The sequence below is a fragment of the Nuphar pumila genome, chromosome 11, assembly GCF_984573655.1.
Source record: "Nuphar pumila chromosome 11, dmNupPumi1.hap1.1, whole genome shotgun sequence".
In the NCBI taxonomy this organism is placed as follows: Eukaryota; Viridiplantae; Streptophyta; class Magnoliopsida; order Nymphaeales; family Nymphaeaceae; genus Nuphar; species Nuphar pumila.
This window is the reverse complement of record NC_143259.1, coordinates 94712495-94735717: the sequence shown is the minus strand read 5'-3', so window position 1 is coordinate 94735717 and position 23223 is coordinate 94712495. Positions and strand designations below refer to the sequence as shown.

Here is a 23223-nt window from a genome sequence, read left to right as displayed (position 1 = left end):
ATCTGGACCCACGACCCGGTCCAGTAAACAGTCTTTAAAAGGCCCTGCCTAGGGTTGCGTGAAGCAGAGATTACTGAAAAGCTCTAGCCGTCTTTTCCTTCCAGCAGTTTTCCTGTTCATTTACTTGTTTACTATTTTTTTCTTTACTTCTTTCCCTGTTATTGCATTTTCCTATTGTTTATTGAATCATTTCTGAGTTTAATAAAGAAGATCAGTCCCACCGATTCACAGTGGGCCATTATTTCTCCTCTCCTCCAACGTGGACTGCATCAAGAAGTCATAGAGCTTCGTCATAAATAATTGGAAGACGATAAATTTTTTAATTTTTTGAATGGGCTTAGGCTTGAATTCGAACAAATCCGGTCTTCTCTTTTATCTGCCTTCACTTCCCCCTCTCTTGAAGATGTAATTACTAAATTGAGTGGGGAAGAGACTCGCATGGGTATAAACAAGAACAACCCAAGTGTTCTAGCTACACCTTCCAATAACAAAGAAAATGAAGGAGTTGATGCCGTCTCAAGACCGGGGAACAACTTAAGGACCTACAAGCCTCCTCATTTCAAGAATCAAAACTCAAGTGGCCAAGGAGGGAAGAAGGATTATAGCAAGCTTTTATGCCATTTTTGTAAGGAACCGGGGCATATCAAGCCTATTTGCCCAAAGTGGAAAAAGTTACTTGCCATGGCTACTACATCCCAACCTCAAAAAGAAGAGTGCTCGTCATCTTCAAATGGAGCTCTCTCATTACAACAATTCGTGGATGCACTTCAACCTCTTCTAAAAGGGGCTATTTCCGGCGCCGCCATGTCAACCTCTTCTCCTTCCGGTAAGACCTCTTGGCTTTTAGATTTGGGTGCTTCTTTTCACATGACCCCAAGTTTTAGTTCTTTTTCCGAATACTCAAAAAATCCCTCTCCCTCTTTTGTTTCAACTGCGGATGAAACATCTCTTGAAGTAAAAGGAATAGGAAATTTTGAAAAACAAGGGTTCTTTATTCCAAAAATTAGATTTATACCCAAATTAAACTTAAATTTGCTTTCCGTTTCTCAACTCTCGGATCATGGGTGTGATATAAAGTTTTCATCTAACAAATGTTGGATACAGGATCGCCGGTCTGGGAAATTGATTGGGGAAGGCTCTAGAAAGGGCGATCTATACTATGTCAATTTCCTTCAAATTCCAAAGAACCCGTTTTGTAATGTTGTCCAACAAAAGGATATTAATGTGTGACACAAGAGACTTGAACATCCAAATATTGCAAAAATTTTTCATTTACCTTTTGTTAAAAGTCTATGTAAAAGTGATTTCACTTGTAACGACTGTATTCTTGGGAAAATGAAAAAATTGCCTTTTGACAAAGATCTATGTTTACAACAAGACCTTTTGAAATTATCCATTCGGATGTATGAGGATCGACACCCGTCCTATCAAAAGGAGGATTTGCATATTATGTCATTTTTGTTGACGACTACATGAGATATTGTTGGATTTATTTTCTTAAACATAAATATGAAGTTTTCTCGATTTTTAAAACCTATCATATGATGATTAAAAATCAATTTAATGGGAATCTAAAAATTTTTAGAACTGACTCTGGTGGAGAATACCTTTCTAGTGAATTAAAAAATTATCTTAAAAGTCATGGTATTCTTCACCAAAGATCTTGTCCGAAAACCCCTCAACAAAATGGATTAGCCGAAAGGAAGCATAGACATATACTAGAGACAACTCGAACATTACTTGTTTCTCAAAACATCCCAAAAGGTTTTTGGGCTGAAGCGGCTTTAACATCTGTCTATCTGATAAATCGGCTACCTTCTAAAAACTTGAACAATATCTCGCCTTTTGAAAATTTGTATACCAAAGAACCCGACTATAGTCGGTTGTAAATTCTTCGTTCTTACTGACAAGAACGACAAGCTTTCACCAAAAGCCATTGCCTGCGCTTTTCTTGGATATTTCGAAACCCAAAAAGGGTTTCGTTGTTATGATATTAAGAACGACAAGCTATATGTTTCAAAAAATGTGAGTTTTTTGGAAAATGTTAATGGTTTTGAAAGGAGTGAACCCTTTGAAGAAAACATGGATTACTTTTTTTTATTTGAAATGTTAGCACATGATATGATAGTGATGACGATTTCATTCATAATGACGTCAATGATAAAAAAGATGGTTCTTTCCATCCACCTATCTCTCAACATAGAAATGAAGGAGCATTGAGAGATCCTATAACATATACCCATAGAGATAGAAACAGTTTTAGGAGTGCAATTGAAAAATTCAGTGAACTTAGTGGGTCCAATTCAACAAATGATGAAAACCTACGAAGAACCGAGAGAAGTAGAAAGATGCCTTTTAGGTTTATTTCATATGATTCGTTTACTCTTAAACATAGAGCCTGCCTTAGCGCCATTCAATCCTATATAGAACCCAAAAACTTCGAAGAAGCCAAAAAGAATGATGAATGGTTGAAAGTAATGAAATGTGAGCTTTCAGCTCTCAATAGGTCTAAGACTTGGGAGTTCTAAGATCTTCCTAAGGGTAAGAGAGCAATAGGGTGTAGATGGGTATTTAAGGTAAAAACTAAGAGCGATGGATCTCTAGAGAGATATAAGGCTCGATTAGTTGCAAAGAGATATAGGCAAGAATATAGGATTGACTATGAAGAAACTTTTGCCCCTGTGGCTCGAATGGTCACTGTCCGATGTCTCATTACCGTTGCCTCAATCAACAAATGAAACATCTATCAAATGAATGTTAAAAATGCCTTCCTAAATGGTGATCTGAATGAAGAGGTATATATGGATGCTCCACCAGGAATGAAGACTCTCAAAGGGAAAGTGCTTCGCATTAAAAAAATACTTTATGGTTTAAAACAAGCCCCCAAGGCTTGGTATGATAGATTTAACTCCGTAATGTTAAAAAATGGTTTTTCTTCCTGTTTCACTGACACTTCCTTATTTGTTAGAAAAACCAATGCAGGGATTGTCATTCTGCTCTTATATGTGGATGATATGCGTATAACCAGAAGTGATTCTAAAGGGGTTAAAAGCATAAAATCAATTTTGAAGGATAGGTTTGAAATGTCTGATTTGGGATTTCTAACTTATTTTTTGGGTATTGAAGTAGCATACTCTCATAGAGGGTATTTTTTATCTCAAACTAAGCTTGTCTCTGAGATTATTGATAGGTCAGGTATTACGGATGATAAGGTTTGTGAAACTCCTGCTATAGTAGGAGCCAAAATAAAGATTGATGATGGTATTCTTCTCTCCAATCCCACCTCCTACAGACAGCTTGTGGGATCTTTGATGTATCTGAGTATTACTAGACCAGATATCTCTCATGCAGTTCATACTGCAAGTCAGTTCCAACATGCACCAACATCAGTTTACATGAGTGCCATCTGTTAAAATATGTTGTACATATATATATTTATATATATAGATTACGACACATACACATATATATATTAATTATATATATGTCTATGTGTCTATCTACATATATAAATATATATATATTTATATCTTTTGTAAATAGACCCATATAGGGGTAAAACAGTCTTTTTACTTCTTATCGCATATTGTAATTTTTCTCCTTTTTCTTTTACTTCCTTTTTTCTTTCTTTTTTATTTTTTCTATTCTTTTTCTTTTCCACCTTGGAATGGGCCCCACCTAGGAAGACGTTGGAGCTTCCAACGGTCATATTTATGACCGTTGGAAGGGCTCCAACGTCCCTCTAGGAGCCCTTCCAAGGCCTCCTCTTTTGTCTATAAATAAAGGGGTTTCTCCCCATTGTAAGCTATGCTTCTTTGAAGCCTTTTGAGTGGAATATATATTTTTCCTCTTCTTTTGGGTGCCTTACCACTTTAAGTGGTTGTGTTGTTCTTTTGCCCATTAGTGGCTATTTGTGTATGTGCGTGCTCTCTTGTTTTGCTCTTGGAGACTTCATCCGGCACTTCATTACATGGTATCAGAGCCTTGGTTGATAAAGCTTCATCGGATCTTCTTTTGTCAAGTAATATCCTTCTCTTTAGTGCATTTATATTCCTCTTCTACAAATGGCCAACAAGGATGCAAAAATCGACCTCTCATTCAAATTGGATGGGACCAATTATCGCATGTGGGCGGCCGCCATGGAAAACAATCTCAAAGGTAAAAAACTTTGGGGTTATGTATGTGGAACCATTCCGGAACCACAATTGAAGTTGACTAAGTTTGAAGGTAATGAGGAAAAAGCTTTGAACGAAGAGGAAAAAGAGAAGGCTATTATTGATTACTCTTCTAAATTAGAAGATTGGGAAAGTGAGCATGCTAAAATTTTAGCATGGTTCATGAACAATGTTGAATTAAAGATTTGTGCAAATCTCGCCAAATTCAAGAAGGCTAATGAAGCTTGGTTCTTTATGAAAGGCATGTACACTCAAAGAGACCTTGCTAGGCATTTCTTCCTACAAGAAAAGGTAAGAGCTACTAAACAAGGTGATATGAGTATTAGGGACTACTATAGTGCCCTATCCTCTTTATGGGATGAACTTGTCCTTCTCGAACCCCAATGGGAGGGTAGTGCTATTGCTATGAGGCAAGAGCAAATGGAAAAAGAAAGATTTTTTCAATTTATTCATGGGCTTCGCCCCGAATTTGAGCAACTTAGAGGATCCCTTCTCCATAGGGCCTCTACTCCTCTAAGTGATATTTTGGCCGACTTATGTCAAGAAGAGACTCGTTTGGCATTAAAACGAGATGTTGATGAAGTTCATGCCGTATCTAGACCCGGCAACAATGTAAGGCCATACAAACCTCCTCATTTCTTCAAAAATAATAGTGGTGGAGGAAGGAAAATCATTTGCCATAATTGTAATGAACCGGGCCACATTCGTCCGGATTGCCCAAGATTTAAAAAGAAGGTGGCCTCCGTCGGTGAAGTTCCTCCAAATGAAGACTCAAAGAAAGATGGTGACATAAAAGAGTCTCTTGCTCATCTTACCGAAACGCTTCAACAATTCATGAAGATGAGCTCCTCTCAGTTTTCTTCTACACCATCCACTTCCGGCGCCGCTATCTCCTCCTTCCCAGGTATGACCTCTTGGATTCTTGATTCGGGTGCCTCCTTTCATATGACTCCGAATGCATCACTCTTATCAAAAACAAGTCTCAACAAATTTAAATCTTTTGTCTCCACTGCCGATGGAACATCCTTGGATGTTGAGGGCATTGGGAATCTTGAGAAAATTTATAATGAAAACAAAGAATTTTTTGTTCCCAAAATTCGAATTATTCCAAAACTTAATTTAAATCTATTTTCCGTTTCCCAAATTACCGATTTTGAATGTAATGTCACTTTTTCACCTACCCATTGCTATGTGCAGGATCTCCGGTCCGGGAAGCGGATTGGGCAAGGCCATAGAAGAGGGGATCTTTATTATATGGATTTTTTGTCATTGCCAACCAAATCATTTTGTAATCATGTTCAATCCAAAGATATTGAGACTTGGCATAAAAGACTTGAACATCCTAGTGTTTCTAAATTGTATCTCTTTCCTTTTTTGGAAAAATTTTGTAATACAAATACATTCACATGCAATGATTGTATCCTTGGAAAAACTCATTCGCTTCCGTATTCTCATAGTAGTTTTGTGTCAAAAAGACCTTTTGAACTTGTGCATTCCGATGTATGGGGACCGGCACCCGTTCTGTCCAAGGGAGGCTACTCTTACTATGTTAGTTTTGTTGATGACTTTACTAGATATACATGGGTATACATTATTAAAAATAAATCCGATGTCTTTAACAATTTTAAAGAATTTCATATTCTTATTCAAAACCAATTTCAAAACAATATAGCTATATTTAGATCCGACTCTGGAGGAGAATACATGTCTAAAGATTTTCAAAATTATTTCAAAACAAATGGAATTTTACATCAACGATCTTGTCCTAAAACCCCACAACAAAATGGTCTTGCGGAAAGAAAACATAGACATTTAATTGAAACTACAAGAACACTTCTTGTTTCTAAAAATGTTCCTAAAAACTTTTGGGCCGAAGCTCTTCTTACTGCAACATATTTAATCAATCGTATGCCCTCTGCTTCTTTAAAAAATGTATCACCTTTTGAAAAATTATTCAAAATTACTCCAGATTTTAATAGATTAAGGATATTTGGATGTAAATGTTTTGTGCTTGTTCAAGGACAAGATAAACTATCACCTAAAGCTATTGAATGTGCATTCATTGGATATGGTGAAAATAAAAAAGGTTATAGATGCTATGACACTCGAAATAATAAACTCTATATATCAAGAAATGTAAATTTTCTTGAAGAACAAAATGGATTTGATGTTCACACATCTAGAGAAAACCTTGACTATTCCTTCCTATTTGATCTTGCTCCTAGAATCGAAACACCAGATGCAAGTACTTGCGATAATACTTGTGATGGCATCTCCCATCATAATGATATACTTCAGCATGGTAATGATTCTCAAGATGAGAATCTTAATGAAATGAATGTATATACCCGGCGGTCAGGAATTGAACATCAACCTGCTTTTGAAAGATATTCTCAAGATCTCTCATTAGAAGAACCTATTAATGCACCTAGGAGATCTTCTCGTAATAGTAGACCTCCACAAAAATTTGTATCTTATGAATCTTTCTCACCTAATTATAGGGCTTGTCTCATGTTAATTCATTCATATCATGAGCCTACTTCCTTTAAAGAAGCTAAAGATCATCCACATTGGATTGAAGCAATGAAAGTTGAATTAGATGCTCTTAACAAAGCTCAAACTTGGAGTATTATTCCCCAACCATCAGGAAAAAAGGCAATTGGGTGTAGATGGGTATATAAAGTTAAAACCAAGTGTGATGGATCTCTTGAGAGATACAAGGCTCGTTTGGTTGCAAAAGGCTATGCCCAAGAATATGGAATTGATTATGAGGAAACCTTTGCTCCCGTAGCTAGGATGACTAGTGTGAGAACTTTAATTGCCTTAGCCTCCATTAAACAATGGCCTATATATCAACTTGACGTTAAAAATGCTTTTTTAAATGGAAATTTATATGAAGAAGTGCTTATGGATCCTCCGCCAGGTCTTGAAATTGGTAAAGGAAATATTCTAAAGTTAAATAAAGCTCTCTATGGTCTTAAACAAGCACCTAAAGCTTGGTATGATCTTTTTAGCAAAGTAGTTCTTGATAATGGTTTCTCCTCATGTTATACTGATACTGCTTTGTTTGTTAAAAATTCTAATGATCACATTACAATTCTGTTATTATATGTTGATGACATGATTATCACAGGTAATGATAAGGAAGGTATTAACCTTATTAAGAATATTCTCAAAGAGAATTTTGATATGTCTGATCTTGGTTATCTAAGATATTTTTTAGGAATTGAAGTTGCATACTCTCCCAAAGGGTATGTCCTCTCTCAGATGAAGCTTGCCTCCGACATTATTGACAAATCTGGACTGACTGATGACAAGAAGGTGGAGACGCCAGAAATAATCAATGCCAAGATGAGAGCTAGTGATGGCACTCCTTTAGCTGATCCCACACCTTATCGTCAATTGATTGGGTCGCTCACATACTTATCCATCACTAGGCCCGATATTTCTCATGCAGTTCATAGTGCAAGTCAATTTCAGACTGCTCCCTCCACCATTCACATGGCTGCTGTCATGAGAATTATCAGATATCTGAAAGGCACCATAACAAAAGGATTATTCTTACCCTCTTCTTCACCTCTTACTTTACTTGCTTATACTGACTCTGATTGGGGTGGTAACCCCGATGATCGTATTTCTACCACAGGGTATTGTGTGTTTCTTGGAGAGTCACTTATCTCTTGGAGGTGTAAGAAGCAACAGAAAGTTTCACTCTCTTCTACTGAAGCAGAGTATCGTGCGATGGCCACTACCACCACGGAGATAGTATGGGTAAGAAGTTTGCTTAAAGATATGGGAGTCTCATTCTCAACTCCCTCAAAGCTGTGCTGCGACAACAAGAGCTCTATCTACATTGCCAGCAATCACACTTTTCATGAAAGAACAAAGCACATTGAGATGGATTGCCATTATGTTCGTGATGAGTTCCTACGCGGCACCATTCAATTGCCTTATGTTCCAACCGAGTACCAGTTGGCGGACTTCTTCACCAAAGCTTTGCCATCGCCTCGTTTCTTCTTTCTCCTTAGCAAACTCTCGGTGATCTCACCGTGTGTTTGAGGGGGGGTGTTAAAATATGTTGTACATATATATATTTATATATATAGATTACGACACATACACATATATATATTAATTATATATATGTCTATGTGTCTATCTACATATATAAATATATATATATTTATATCTTTTGTAAATAGACCCATATAGGGGTAAAACAGTCTTTTTACTTCTTATCGCATATTGTAATTTTTCTCCTTTTTCTTTTACTTCCTTTTTTCTTTCTTTTTTATTTTTTCTATTCTTTTTCTTTTCCACCTTGGAATGGGCCCCACCTAGGAAGACGTTGGAGCTTCCAACGGTCATATTTATGACCGTTGGAAGGGCTCCAACGTCCCTCTAGGAGCCCTTCCAAGGCCTCCTCTTTTGTCTATAAATAAAGGGGTTTCTCCCCATTGTAAGCTATGCTTCTTTGAAGCCTTTTGAGTGGAATATATATTTTTCCTCTTCTTTTGGGTGCCTTACCACTTTAAGTGGTTGTGTTGTTCTTTTGCCCATTAGTGGCTATTTGTGTATGTGCGTGCTCTCTTGTTTTGCTCTTGGAGACTTCATCCGGCACTTCATTACACCATCTTGCGGATTGTGAGATACAGTAAAGGCACACTAAACAAGGGAGTATTTTTATCCTCTTCTTTTGAATTAAAATTAATTGCTTATACTGACTATGACTGGGGAGGTGACCCAAATAACCGTCACTCCACGAGTGGTTTTTGTGTGTTTTTAGGAGACTCGCTGATTTCATAGAGATGTAATAAGCAACAAAAATGTCTCTATCCTCAACAGAAGCTGAATATCGTGCCATGGCGACTACTACCATGAAAATTGTATGGATTCATCAGTTATTAGAAGACATGAGGATCTCAATAGAAGGGCCCACCAAGCTATGCTGTGATAACAAGAGTGCAATATACATTGCCAAAAATCATACTTTTCATGAGCGGACTAAACACATTGAGATGAACTGTCACTATGTTCGGGAAGCTTATCTGAAAGGAGTTATAGATCTTCCATATGTAACTTCAGAATATCAGTTGGCAGATTTCTTCACCAAAGCTTTGTGTACTCCACGGTTCAATTTCCTCCTTGGCAAACTTTCGGTCATCTTGCCCTAAGTTTGAGGGGGGGTGTTAAATTGTAATTCATAAGACAATGTATTATATATATATATATATTTTATGTATATAAAGTAGGGGTATTTTAGTCATTTTTACATTTTACACATATTCATGTTTTTGAATATGATTGTAATTCCTCCTTTTTATTTTTCTTATTTTTGTATTTTTTCCATTTTTTTTTGTTCTTTTTATATAATGTTTCTGTATACAGTCAGAACAATCAGCCATTGACTATTGTACACTGTTTAAAAGATAAACGTTGGGATGATTCCCAACGTCTCTAATAAGAGCCGTTGGGAATAGCCCAACGACTCTTTAAGTGCTTATAAATAAGGGCTATGTGAGCCCATTGAAGGTGTTGTTAAATTATGTATATACAAATATATATATACATATACTTATATATATATACATTAGTATATATATATATATAAGTATATATACGTATATATGTATATATACATAATTATATAGCTTTTTCCTGTTTTGTATAAACCAAAAACCCGATAGGGGTGTTTTGGTAATTCCATATGTACTTTTTTGTTTTTTATTTTTCTTTCTTTTTTCCCCTTTTTCTTTTTCCTTTTTTATTTTCTGTTTTTGCTTTTTGGAACCATAAAGGGGCCCCACCCATCTAGTCGTTGGGGCCCCAACAGTCATATTTATGACCGTTGGGGCTCCCAACGACTAAAAGGGAGCCCCCTTTATGGTCCTTCTAAAGTGCTCTCCTCCTCTATATAAAGAGGAGGTTCCCCCTTGTAAATGTATGGGTTTTTACACCCTTCTCTTCCTTTCTTCAATAAATCCAACTTATGACTTTAAGTCATTTTCTATATTTTTGAGTTTTGTGTGTGTGCACATTTGGTGTTTGTGTTCTTGGCTCTTGTAGTCACTCTTAAAGAGTGACTTTTGCCCTATTGGTGCTTCCGCCTCTTTTCATTTCAGGTGTGTATTTCAGTAAGAAGTTGTCTCCTTAAGCTTATAAACACTTTAAGCTTATAAACACTGAGCATTTATTGCACTTCTTTTGTGGTGTAAACTTTATAAACACTGTGTATTTATTGCACTTCTTTTGCGGTGTAAAGCTTATAAACACTGTGCATTTATTGCACTTCTTTTGTGGTGTAAAGCTTATAAACACTGTGCATTTATTTTCTTGAGTATTTGAAGTATCAAGTTATTTGAAAACTTGATTGTTTGCAAGGATTCTTCACAGGAGGTCGTCGGCAAGCCGAGGGAGGAAGACAAGAGGGTGAGTGAGGGAGAGAAAGTCGGGGAGAGACATAGCGGGAGGGAAGAGAGTTGCGAGAGGGGAGCGGGGGTTCAGGGAGAGAACAACGAGAGAAGAGAGGGAGAGCCGAGGGTTCTCCTGTGCATAAAAGGAGGACCCCACCCCTGTGTTTAAATAGAAAACAATGGGGCTCAAACGGATCTGGATCCGATCGGATTCAACCTGGATTCGAAGATTTTTTTTTATCTTTGCTACGGGTTTTACATTGCTTCACTTGGTCTTTCACAAGTTGATCAAGAATCTTCAAGTAAATCAATTTAAAACGGCTCTTTCTCAACTTGTGGAACCATTACAACTTCTATTCAAAGGACAATCCGTGACCGGTGTTGCTGTCTCCTCCTCTTCTAATCCTGATATAACTCCTTGGCTCTTAGACTCGGGTGCCTTGTTTCATATGACTTATGATGGATCTGTATTTTTCAATTATAGTAACTCTTATCTGATAAAAAGAAAGTGGAGACTCAAATGAAGTTAGCTGCAGAAATTTGTACCAAATCAGGAATATCTGATGAAAAGAAAGTGGAGACTCCTGAAGTTATCAATGCGAAACTAAGGCTTGAAGATGGTGTTCTTCTTGAAGATCCAACCCCCTACCGTCAATTAATTGGATCTCTCAGCTATCTATCCATCACACGTCCAGACATAGCTCATGCGGTTCATGCAACGAGCCAATTTCAGCACGCTCCTACTACGGTTCATATGGCGTCCGTAATGAGAATTGTGCGATATATCAAAAATACCATCTCCAAGGGACTCTTCTTATCCTCTTCCTCATCTCTGGAATTGACTGCTTTTACTGATGCTGACTGGGGAGGAAATCCCAATGATCAGATCTCAATTACGGGTCTTTGCATTTTTTTAAGTGAATCTCTCATCTCGTGGAGATGCAAGAAGCAGCAGGTCTCCTTATCATCTACTGAAGCTGAATATCGGGCTATAGCGATGACAACTATGGAGATTGTGTGGCTCAGAAGTCTTCTTGGTGACATGGGCGTTCCCATTTCCACTCCCACCAAGCTCTGTTGTGATAACAAGAGTGCGATATACATTGCCAGCAATCACACCTTTCATGAGCGGACCAAGCATATCGAAATGGATTGCCATTATGTTCGAGACGAATATCTCAAAGGGACCACATCACATTGCCATATGTCACTTCAGAGTATCAACTAGCTGACTTCTTCACCAAGGCGCTCCCAACTCCACGATTCATGTTTCTTCTTGGCAAACTTTCGGTCTTTTCCACGTAAAGTTTGAGGGGGCATGTTAAATTATGTATATACAAATATATATACATATACTTATATATATACATTAGTATATATATATATATATAAGTATATATACGTATATATGTATATATACATAATTATATAGCTTTTTCCTGTTTTGTATAAACCAAAAACCCGATAGGGGTGTTTTGGTAATTCCATATGTACTTTTTTGTTTTTTACTTTTCTTTCTTTTTTCCCCTTTTTCTTTTTCCTTTTTTATTTTCTGTTTTTGCTTTTTGGAACCATAAAGGGGCCCCACCCATCTAGTCGTTGGGGCCCCAACAGTCATATTTATGACCGTTGGGGCTCCCAACGACTAGAAGGGAGCCCCCTTTATGGTCCTTCTAAAGTGCTCTCCTCCTCTATATAAAGAGGAGGTTCCCCCTTGTAAATGTATGGGTTTTTACACCCTTCTCTTCCTTTCTTCAATAAATCCAACTTATGACTTTAAGTCATTTTCTATATTTTTGAGTTTTGTGTGTGTGCACATTTGGTGTTTGTGTTCTTGGCTCTTGTAGTCACTCTTAAAGAGTGACTTTTGCCCTATTGGTGCTTCCGCCTCTTTTCATTTCAGGTGTGTATTTCAGTAAGAAGTTGTCTCCTTAAGCTTATAAACACTTTAAGCTTATAAACACTGAGCATTTATTGCACTTCTTTTGTGGTGTAAACTTTATAAACACTGTGTATTTATTGCACTTCTTTTGCGGTGTAAAGCTTATAAACACTGTGCATTTATTGCACTTCTTTTGTGGTGTAAAGCTTATAAACACTGTGCATTTATTTTCTTGAGTATTTGAAGTATCAAGTTATTTGAAAACTTGATTGTTTGCAAGGATTCTTCACAGGAGGTCGTCGGCAAGCCGAGGGAGGAAGACAAGAGGGTGAGTGAGGGAGAGAAAGTCGGGGAGAGACATAGCGGGAGGGAAGAGAGTTGCGAGAGGGGAGCGGGGTTCAGGGAGAGAACAACGAGAGAAGAGAGGGAGAGCCGAGGGTTCTCCTGTGCATAAAAGGAGGACCCCACCCCTGTGTTTAAATAGAAAACAATGGGGCTCAAACGGATCTGGATCCGGTCGGATTCAACCTGGATTCGAAGATTTTTTTTTATCTTTGCTACGGGTTTTACATTGCTTCACTTGGTCTTTCACAAGTTGATCAAGAATCTTCAAGTAAATCAATTTAAAACGGCTCTTTCTCAACTTGTGGAACCATTACAACTTCTATTCAAAGGACAATCCGTGACCGGTGTTGCTGTCTCCTCCTCTTCTAATCCTGATATAACTCCTTGGCTCTTAGACTCGGGTGCCTTGTTTCATATGACTTATGATGGATCTGTATTTTTCAATTATAGTAACTCTACTAGTAAAAGAAATGTTTTTACTGCCGATGGAACCTCTCTTCATATTAGTGGAATTCGAAATTTTAAAAAATCTCCCAGTTTTAGTATTCAAAAAATAAGAATTGTTTCAAAACTAAATCTAAATTTGCTTTGTTTTTCTGAAATCACTAATCATGGATGTAGAGTATCCTTCACTTCTAACCAATGCTTAATACATGATCTCCCGTCTGGAAAGTAGATTGGGGAAGGGCATAGAGAAGGAGACTTGTATTACTTGGATAAGTTGAAAATTCCCATAGAGACTTTTTGCCTTAATGTTAAAAATTTGGACAAAGTTTTGTGGCATAAAAAAGTAGGGCACCCTAATATCTATAAATTATCCAATATATATCGGTTACTATGTAAAAATCAAGATAAGTTATTATACCAAAAGCTTGTAATTTAAAATGTTAAATATATTTTGAATATTTGTATTAGAATTATAGATGTGAATTATGTTTGAATGCATCAATTCAGATTAATATCCATACCTTGATCCATGTTAGCATGCTTTGAACCATTTACATACATTAAATCTTGTTTGCAAGCATCCACTCAAGTTAGTGTACTTTGAATGCTTGTTATAAAGATTGTTGTTCAATAATAAGATTAGGGTTTAATGAAACCCTACAGGCCTTGAATTAAAATGCTTGAAATTGTTGCTTATGAAATGAATTATTTTGGCCTGACTATGGCCAAGCTTCGAGCAACATTTGTTGTCATGGAGGATGTTGATGAATGTGTAGCATGTGATTATTATTAAGAAATATCATTTTATTGAAATTCTTCTTATGTACAAGTTGTTAAATGAATCATGCTTATACATAAACTTGAAGTGATTTTCTGCCTTTATAAGCGTAGTGTCTGTATATACAGAGCAACATTGAATGAATTGAAAAATCTAATGGAAAACATGACATAATACAATTGTGGCTTACCTTGGAAATGGTAGGTGGTAAAAGCCTCAAGTGACGTGAAATGTTTTTGGGAGCGATAGATTCCCATGGGCCTCCTAGTTATAAGGGAGAATATACTTATTATGTTATTTTTGTAAATGACTACTTTCGTTTTACTTGGATATATTTTCTCAAACATAAATATGAAGTATTTGAGAATTTTAAAAATTTTCATAAGTTAGTGACAAATCTTTTGAAGACCAATTTATCTAATTTTCGTTCTGACTCAGGGGTGAATACATGTCTAATGACTTTCTGTAATATCTAAGGGAAAATAAAATACTTCATCAAAGGTCATGTATTAATACACTACTGCAAAATAGTTTAGCTGAAAGAAAGTATCGACACATAATAGAAACCACTAAAACCCTACTTATATCTAAGAGCGTTCCAAAATATTTTTGAGAGCAGCTCTTATTGCATTATATCTTATAAATAGGTTGCCCTCCTCAAAAATTCAAAATCTTTCACCATATGAAAAGATTTATAAAGTCTCAACTGAATATCTTAGACTAAGGATCTTTGGGTGTATAAATTTCAAAAAATGCATTCACGTCTTAACATTAAATTTTTTTTTTAAACATAGTCCAGCCGACTGACAGTCGGCTGGGGCTAAAACCAAGCCTGTGGCAGTCGGCTAGGGCTTTTTTTTAAAAAAATATCTTTTTTTTTTGCAGAAACACTTGCCCAGCCAATCGGCTGGGCTAGGTAGGGTCTGACAGCACCTGACCTGGGCTGCCATACCAGCCTTTGTCCAGCCGGCTGGCTGGGTCTGTCAAAACTAAGCTTTGACCCACCTGAGCCCTACTTGGCAGGCTGCCCGCCAGGCCAGTACACCCTGTTAAAAAAAATTATTTTTACCTGTATAAACAACCATTTAAATTTTGATTATGCATGCTTTTGCCTAAGCCTATACAAGCTACATGATTAAGCAACTTTCACCACTTTAAGTAAGCATAGTTTTATTCAGTTTACATGCATGTACCAACCACTAAATCAATAAGCATAGGCAATCAAAATATTACTTTAAACCCATGCATCACATTCTCATTTAAGCGTGAATGACCACGGGATCTCATAATTTAATAATACATGCATGTGAAGAGTATGTTACCACAACCGATTCATATGGTCAACATGCATACATATTCATATTTAAGAATACATGCAAACAACATTGTTTTAACATATTTTTATATGCATCTAATCGGTCCATAGCATGATCCATCCATGAAAATCAATATCCATTAAAAGCAACTACTAAATAAACACTCTTACCACCAATAAAAATTCTGTTTTAGCATGTACATAATTTTATTTCATTGAAAAGATGAAAAAAATCAAGAATACAATCATGGAGGAAGATCCATGAATCATCCTCCATGTATTTTTTAGTAAACATTTATATTTACTCTTTTTCCATGGATTTTCATCAAAATATTGCATGAGAATCCAACCTATAATCAAATTTTCACTTGATTCAAGAGAAGAAACCCATACCATAGATGTAGATAAACAAAAAACAGTGGTGAAAGATAAAAAACGTGGATGGATGGAGAAAAAATGTTCTCCTCTTCTCTCTCTCCTCTTTCTTTTTTTCCTTTCTCTTTCTCATTTTCTCTTTTTTTTTTTGTAGTTTTTATAGGCCCCATAGGGGAGGATGACCCCCCTTCTCCAGCCCCTTCTAGATGGGTTGGAGAGGGGGCCTCTACTTCATTTGAGACTCTACCTCTCCCTTGGTTTTCCGAAAATCTTGGATTCTATAGTTGACTTTTAAATTTTTTTTCCAAGACAACTCTAAGTCTCTCAAACCTTCTATAGAGCCTTCATAACTTCAATAAGACTCTATCTAGGAGTCCTAAACAAACATAAAAATTAAATTTCAGAATTAATAAAAAATATTAATTATTTAATATTTTTTAAATATTTTCAAAATTTGAAAGATAGTTTAATTACTTTAGGAGTCTTTTTAACTCCAGCTAACTTTAATTTAAAGCTTTAAACTGAATTTAAAGCTAGATATTCATTGGACATGGATTTTGATTTGGATTCAGATCCAAAATCCAAATCCATATCCAAAACGAAATTGGATTATTATCTGGATCAAATCCAAACTAATATGTGTCTTGGATAGAGTCCAAATCCATTTTAATTCGGATCAAATCCGTCATATCCGGTCCAATCCAAATCCGGATCCAAACCGACAAACTACTCAATTTTTTAAAAATGCGATTTTCGGACCAACCGTAGCGCAAATCATGGAAAATAAAATATCGTTGCGCTCAGAATTTCGAGACGCATCCAACGATATATAACTCGAATTTTGCTTTTGAAACTCGCCCGAAAATAACTCAAATTTTGCTTGAATTTAAAAGTCGAAAATTAAATTTTTTCTCACGTTTTAAGTGGCTCGTTTAGACCTAGTTGATGAGACCTGAGCCAAGCCCAGCCTCAAAAGCATTGGTCTAATATCGAGGTTCAAACGATTTTTCTCCCAGACTTAGCCAAATTTTCGAAAAAATATGAAAAATGACTAAGTATGAAAATACACGATATTACACCAACGACTAGTTGGACTGCCACTCTAACAATCATATTTGACTGACTACAAAAAAATAGAAAAATAAAAAACAAAAAAGACTCAACAATCCTTATTGGACTGTGCTGTATTACATCTCATTATGACCAAAATACCCCTGATATACATATATTGTACAAATATACTCATATCAGTTAGGTATACAAATATATACATTGTATTTTAACAATCATATTTAGGAGGTAGATCCATATATACTTCTTTTAGTTCACCATTTAAAAATGTTTTTTTAACGTTCATTTGATAAATTAGCTATTTCTTAACAACAACTACAACTATAAGAATTCGAACAATGGTCATTTTGCCTATGAGAGCAAATGTTTCATCGAAGTCAATTTCATATTCTTGAGCGTATCCATTAGCTACTAACCTAGCTTTATGTCTTTCTAGGGTTCTATCACTTTTAGTTTTAACCTTAAAGACCCTTGTACAACCTATTGTTTTCGTATTGATTAGTATGTCTGATAGTTCCCAAGTTTTGGATTTTTTTAGGGCTCTAATCTCTTCATTCGTAGCATCTTTCCATGTAGGATAATCTTTTGCTTAATTATATGTAGTAGGTTCAAATACAAATTTTTTTTGCTAAACAAGCTCAATAATGAGGATCAAATGATTCATATGACACAAACCTATCTGGATCTCTATGTATTCTTTCTAAGTGCCTAATAGTTGTAGTTTTTTGTTCTTCTATATTTGAATATTTTTCTAAGGATTTAGTGATTCATTATCTTTTCTTCTTTGGTATTGGATAACTTTTGGGTGATCTGCAATTCATTACACTGGATGTTAGACTGAGATTCATTGCTAATTAAATTTTCAATATCTATACTTGACGTGTCATTGTTTTCAAGTCAATCTCTAAAAAATTGTATTTATCCTCATTTTTTGATATATTAGTATCAAATCCATTTTCTTGTTCCAAAAAAGTAACATTTCTAGAGATATATAGTTTGTTGTTTTCTATATCATAACACCTAAATCCCTTTTGACTTTCTCCATAGCCCAAAAATACACATGCGATAACTTTGATAGATAATTTATCATTTTTGTGAGTGAGCACAAAACATCTGTACCAAAAAATTCTCAGCCTAAGATAATCAGGTGTAACTTTATAAATCTTTTCATATGGTGAAAATTTTTGAAGTTGAAGATATTTGTGCATCTGATCATAGGTGACTACAGGGAAAGAAGCTGCAAAATTGCATATTTAAAAACTACTGAACAACTGATGAAATCCCTTCGCCCTCCTATTCAACGGGGCGGCTATTAGAGGATAAGTTGTTCATTGACTTATTTTTTCAGTCAATATATTGTTGGATCAGATTTTGAATATTATAGTTTGGTTGATAGAGCCACAGTATCTTAGCCATCAAGTTGTATGTTAAAAGCATGCCTAGATAAGGCAACCTTGGTACAGGCACCAATAAGGGGGTGATTGAAAGTAACACATTACATTTTTGCCTGATAATGTTAAAAGATTGTAATCATTGTTGAATAATCAGATTTTCATTTTTTGGATTTTGCTTTTTAACAAATTGATGTATTCGTTCATGCTTCTAGGCTTTATAATGCCTAGCATTAGCTGGCACTTTTTGACTACCTTGCATACTGCTGAAACACTGGTAGAATAGTCTCTATGACGATTCTGGTAATTTTGGTGGCAAATAAAAACACAATTACAACTGACATTGAGTTGTAGTCTTTGTTTTTTTTTCTTTTGCTTCATTCTAGCTTGTGGGCATCCATTTTAGGAATCTTATAGGCATTCCCTTGTGTTGCATCAGTTTTCATTTAAATCACTTGATTGAGCTTGAATCTATTTGTAAGCAAATAAGATTTCTTAATTGTTAGCTTTTAGCTCGATGTGAACCTGTTAGATTGAGAATTTACTTATTAGACGATATCATTGTTTGACAACTGACATGATTGAGTCTTGCTTTGCCTTTCACCTTATAAAACCTTGTTATTATAGGAACCATGTGTCACTGAACTATATCATTATAGATCTGGTTGGGCACTTTATGGTTCAATGTGTTTTTTTTCCGGCACTTTCTAATTGATCTATATGGTTATTTTAGGGAGATTGAGGAAGCGGATATAAAGACACTAGAACGGCAATTGATGCAATCCATAGAAACATGTATCATAAAGAAAAAGAAAATTATTCTTTCTCAAAAGGAGATGGAACGGATTCAAGGTTCACAAGAGGTATCATTTTGTATTACGTTTCTTTCTCAATGTTATGGTTTATGTCTGCTATCCTGTCCCTAGTTGTTGATGTTGACTGACCTCAATGTAGACCTCAGAATTGCCTTATTTGAATGTGACTTCCTTTGAAAATGAAGTCAGCAGTATGAGCCATCTTTTATTATTCATTTTTGTGTTATTGGAATATCTTTGATCCTATTACTTAAATGACATGAAAATTGTTGTTGACATTGAATTTACTTAATTTAATATGAAAACCTTGCATGGCTGACACGTTGCACTGGTAGGTTAATTTAGTCAAACAGAATTGTTATGGGTGGTGACTGTACAGATGCTTCTGCTAACCAGATTTGGTTTTTGTTAGTTCTTGGCTGATATTATACCTACTGCTATCTATTTTATTTCCAGGATTTCTTATGTAAGAATCAGCCTGGGAATACATGCCCTATAATAGAAGAATAGAAAAGAGAAGATAAGTGAAAAGGGAATAAAAGATTTGGGGCCAAGAGAAGAGAAGATAAGATAAGAGAGTAAAAGATTTGGGGCCAATAAAACATCCAACAATAGGCTAGGGCTGGATGTGAAATATATATCTTCTATGTTAGTGTTCATGAACAAAATGCTGTTATGTGGGTTTATGTTAGGTACCTTCTTGTAGTTTGAATGACAAGTATAACCCTGTTAGAACAACTAAACATATAAAGTATGCAAACAACATCATAAATACTACATGATCTACGATCCACTATGTTAAAATTGTAATCTCATAGCTAATCTCATATGTAATATACCTCTATCATATGTAATCTTATATTTTTAGTTTAGTTTCATAGTTTAGTTAGTTTTTTTTTATTTTTGGATATGTAATAGGCTTTATGCCTTTTGACTGAGTAAAAAAGCATAAGGCACTAAGAGAGTCATTGGACTCCCAACGGCTCTAAATAGAGCCGTTGGGAGCCCAACGACTTGTTAGAGCAGCAAGATCGTGGGCGTTCCTGTTTCGAGGCCGGTTTGGATCTGCGGAAGTGGCATCAATGATGGAAAACACACCGAGTGACTTTGATCTCAAAGGCTGCAGCAACCGCTTAGGCGTGAATCTGTTTAATATATAATACAACCTCTAATTAGGGCTATCATACAAAGGACTAAGCAACCCTTGATTATACAACCAATTACACAACACGTTTGGGTCTCGGATCCACATCAGACCCAAATCCAAACTTGGGACAATGCAATAAAAGATATAACATCTTAACAACCTCCCTCAAGATGAGCATGCATTTGAATCATGCTCATCTTGCCTTTAAGAAACCAATTTTTTTTGACTGGCAGCCCTTTAGTAAACAAATTTTCCATTTGATTCTTCGTTCCAATATATCTGGCTTCTATTTCTTGATCCTCAATCTTCTGCCTGATGAAATGCTGGTCTATTTCAATATGCTTTGTCCTTCCATTGTTGTGGACCAAAAGGGTTTTACGCAAATCAGAAAAGGGAGAGAGAGAGAGAGAGAGAGAGAGAGAGAGAGAGAGAGAGAGAGAGAGAGAGAGAGAGAATCGTTCCATTCCATTAGGTCTAATCTCCATTAAATAGAGAGATTAGGAAAAAGATAAACATGTACAAAAATACCCTTAGCTATAATGAGGAAATACGATATACCCAAACTATTAAATAATTACGAGACTACCCCGTACAGTTTCTCAACACTCCCCCTCAAGTTGGAGCATATATATCAATGATGTTCAGCTTGTCACAACACTTTGAAAAACTTGAGCTCGCTAGGGATTTTGTGAAAACATCAACAATTTGGTTTTCTGAAGAGATGTGCTTGGTACAAATGATCCCAGTTTGTACCAAGTCACGTACAAAGTGACAATCCACTTCAATGTGCTTTGTCCTCTCATGAAACACTGGGTTATTAGCAATATAAGTAGCAACTCTATTATCACAGATCATCTCCATAGGTAATGAGACTTTTACATGGAGATCAGTCAACATAGATTTAACCCAGATCATCTCTTGCTCACGGCTAAAGATATATCTGGTCTAGTTACAGTCACATATAATAGCTTGCCAACTAAGGAACGATAACTGCTATTTTCCACATACTCTGATTTTTCATCAAACAGGTGAGCCTTAGGATCCATAGGGATCCTTGCAGGTTTGGTACCTAACATTCCTGTCTCCTTTAGTAAGTCCAATACATATTTTCGTTGTGACAAAACCAATCCTTCTTTACTCCTTGCAACCTCTATGCCCAAAAGTATCTGAGTTGTCCCAGATCCTTAGTTACAAAGTGTTTCTGCAAGTGGGAGTTGGTTTCAGAGATGTCTTTTTCGCTGCTACCTGTGATTATAATATCATCAACATATACTACCATAACCACAATCTTTGTACCAGTCTTTTTAATAAAAAGAGAATGATCTGAGGCAGATCGAACAAACCCAAATGCTGTCATTACCTCAGCCAGCTTGGAGAACCACGCACGAGGACTCTGCTTGAGACCATAGATTGCCTTGTTCAACTTGCAAACCTTCCGACACTTCCCCTGAATCTCGAACCCTAGAGGTTGCTGCATGTAAACTGTCTCTTCCAAGTCACCATATAGAAAGGCATTTTTCACATCAAGCTGACAGAGAAACCAACCATGGTGCACGACGACAGACAAAACAAGACGAATAGTCCCAAGACGAGCAACGAGAGAAAAAGTTTCAAAGAAGTCCACCCCATAAGTCTGAGTATACCCTTTTGCAACCAGTCGGGCTTTAAACCTTTCAATCGATCCATCTGAATTATACTTAATAGTATAGACCCATTTACAACCAACAATATCAACCTCATGTGGAGGATCAACTAAGTCCCATGTTCTTTGAGAAAGCAGAGCATCCATTTTATCCTGCATGACCTTCACCCATTTGGGATCCAGAAGAGCTTGATTATGATTGAGAGGAATTGAAGTAACAGATAAGGCTAATACAAAATTCTTCACAGTTGCACCGAGTCTGGCTTCAGAAACAAACTGAGAAATAGGATGAAGAGTACACTGCCTTTTTCCTTTTCGAAGAGCAATAGGTAAATCATCATCAACAATAGGCTCGTCAGTAGAGTCAGGAACACTTACCTCTGGAGAAGTAGACGGCAAAGGCACAGAGTTGGGTGGAGCTCGATGTGTGTACACCACAGGAGGATTTTTGTAACGTGATGGAACTGGGCTTGGAACAAGAGGCTCAAGACTGACGGATTCCAGCGGAACTGGAGGGACGGGAAGAGGAAAGGAGTCACCTTGGCTAGCATGTAATCTTGGAGAGGTACTAGAAAAATATGAGATAGACTCAAAAAATGAAACATCCACACTGACATACTCTCTCTGTGAAATGGGATCATAACAACGCTATCCTTTTTGATGTTTGGGGTACCCAACAAAAACACATTTTATAGATTTGGGTGACAATTTATCTTGGTTGGGATCAAGTTTATGAACGAAGCACACACAACCAAACACCTTTGGAGAGATAGGGAACAATGGAGCTTCAGGACTAAGAATTTGAATGGGAATACGATCCCCCACAGAGGTTGAAGGCATACGATTTATTAGGTATCCCGCAATTAGAACTGCATCTCCCCAGTAAGACGTGGGCATATTAGACTGAATCATGAGGCAACGGGCAACATTTAAAATGTGCCGATGCCTGCGCTCCGCTACTCCATTCTGTTGCGAGGTATGAGGACAAGAAGTCTGAGGTTGGATCTCAAGATTTTTGTAAAATTGTAATAAGTCAGAGGATTTGAATTCAAGAGCATTGTCAGTGCGAACAACTTTGATGCAAGAATTAAACTGAGTTTTTATTTCAATAATCAAGGATTTAAGAATAATGGGGGCTTCAGCCCTATCTTTTAACAAGAATACCCAAGATAATCTGGAAAAATCATCTACAATGACTAAATAATAACGACACTTAGAACGACTAAGAATTCTACTTGGACCCCAAACATCCACATGAAGAAGATCAAATAAATTTTGACTTGAAGGACTCTGACTAGACGGAAATGAACTCCTATGATGCTTCCCAAGCTGACATGCTTCACACATCAGAGTAGAGGACGGCGAGATATGAGGAATAACTCTACGCAATTTGAGTAACGGAAGATGACCAAGACGATGATCCCAAA

The 23223-nt window shown here is 36.4% G+C and overlaps 1 protein-coding gene across 4 annotated transcripts in view; it reads left to right on the top strand.

The window, feature by feature from the left end:
* Window positions 1-23223, top strand: part of LOC149822528 (GPCR-type G protein COLD1) — a 163938-nt gene that overhangs the window by 24783 nt on the left and 115932 nt on the right. For all 4 annotated transcript variants that reach the window (XM_089981615.1, XM_089981612.1, XM_089981613.1 and 1 more), the window contains exon 5: window positions 18926-19055. In XM_089981615.1, coding sequence (XP_089837741.1) covers window positions 18926-19055 — 130 coding nt within the window. The remainder of the gene's footprint in view (window positions 1-18925; window positions 19056-23223) is intronic.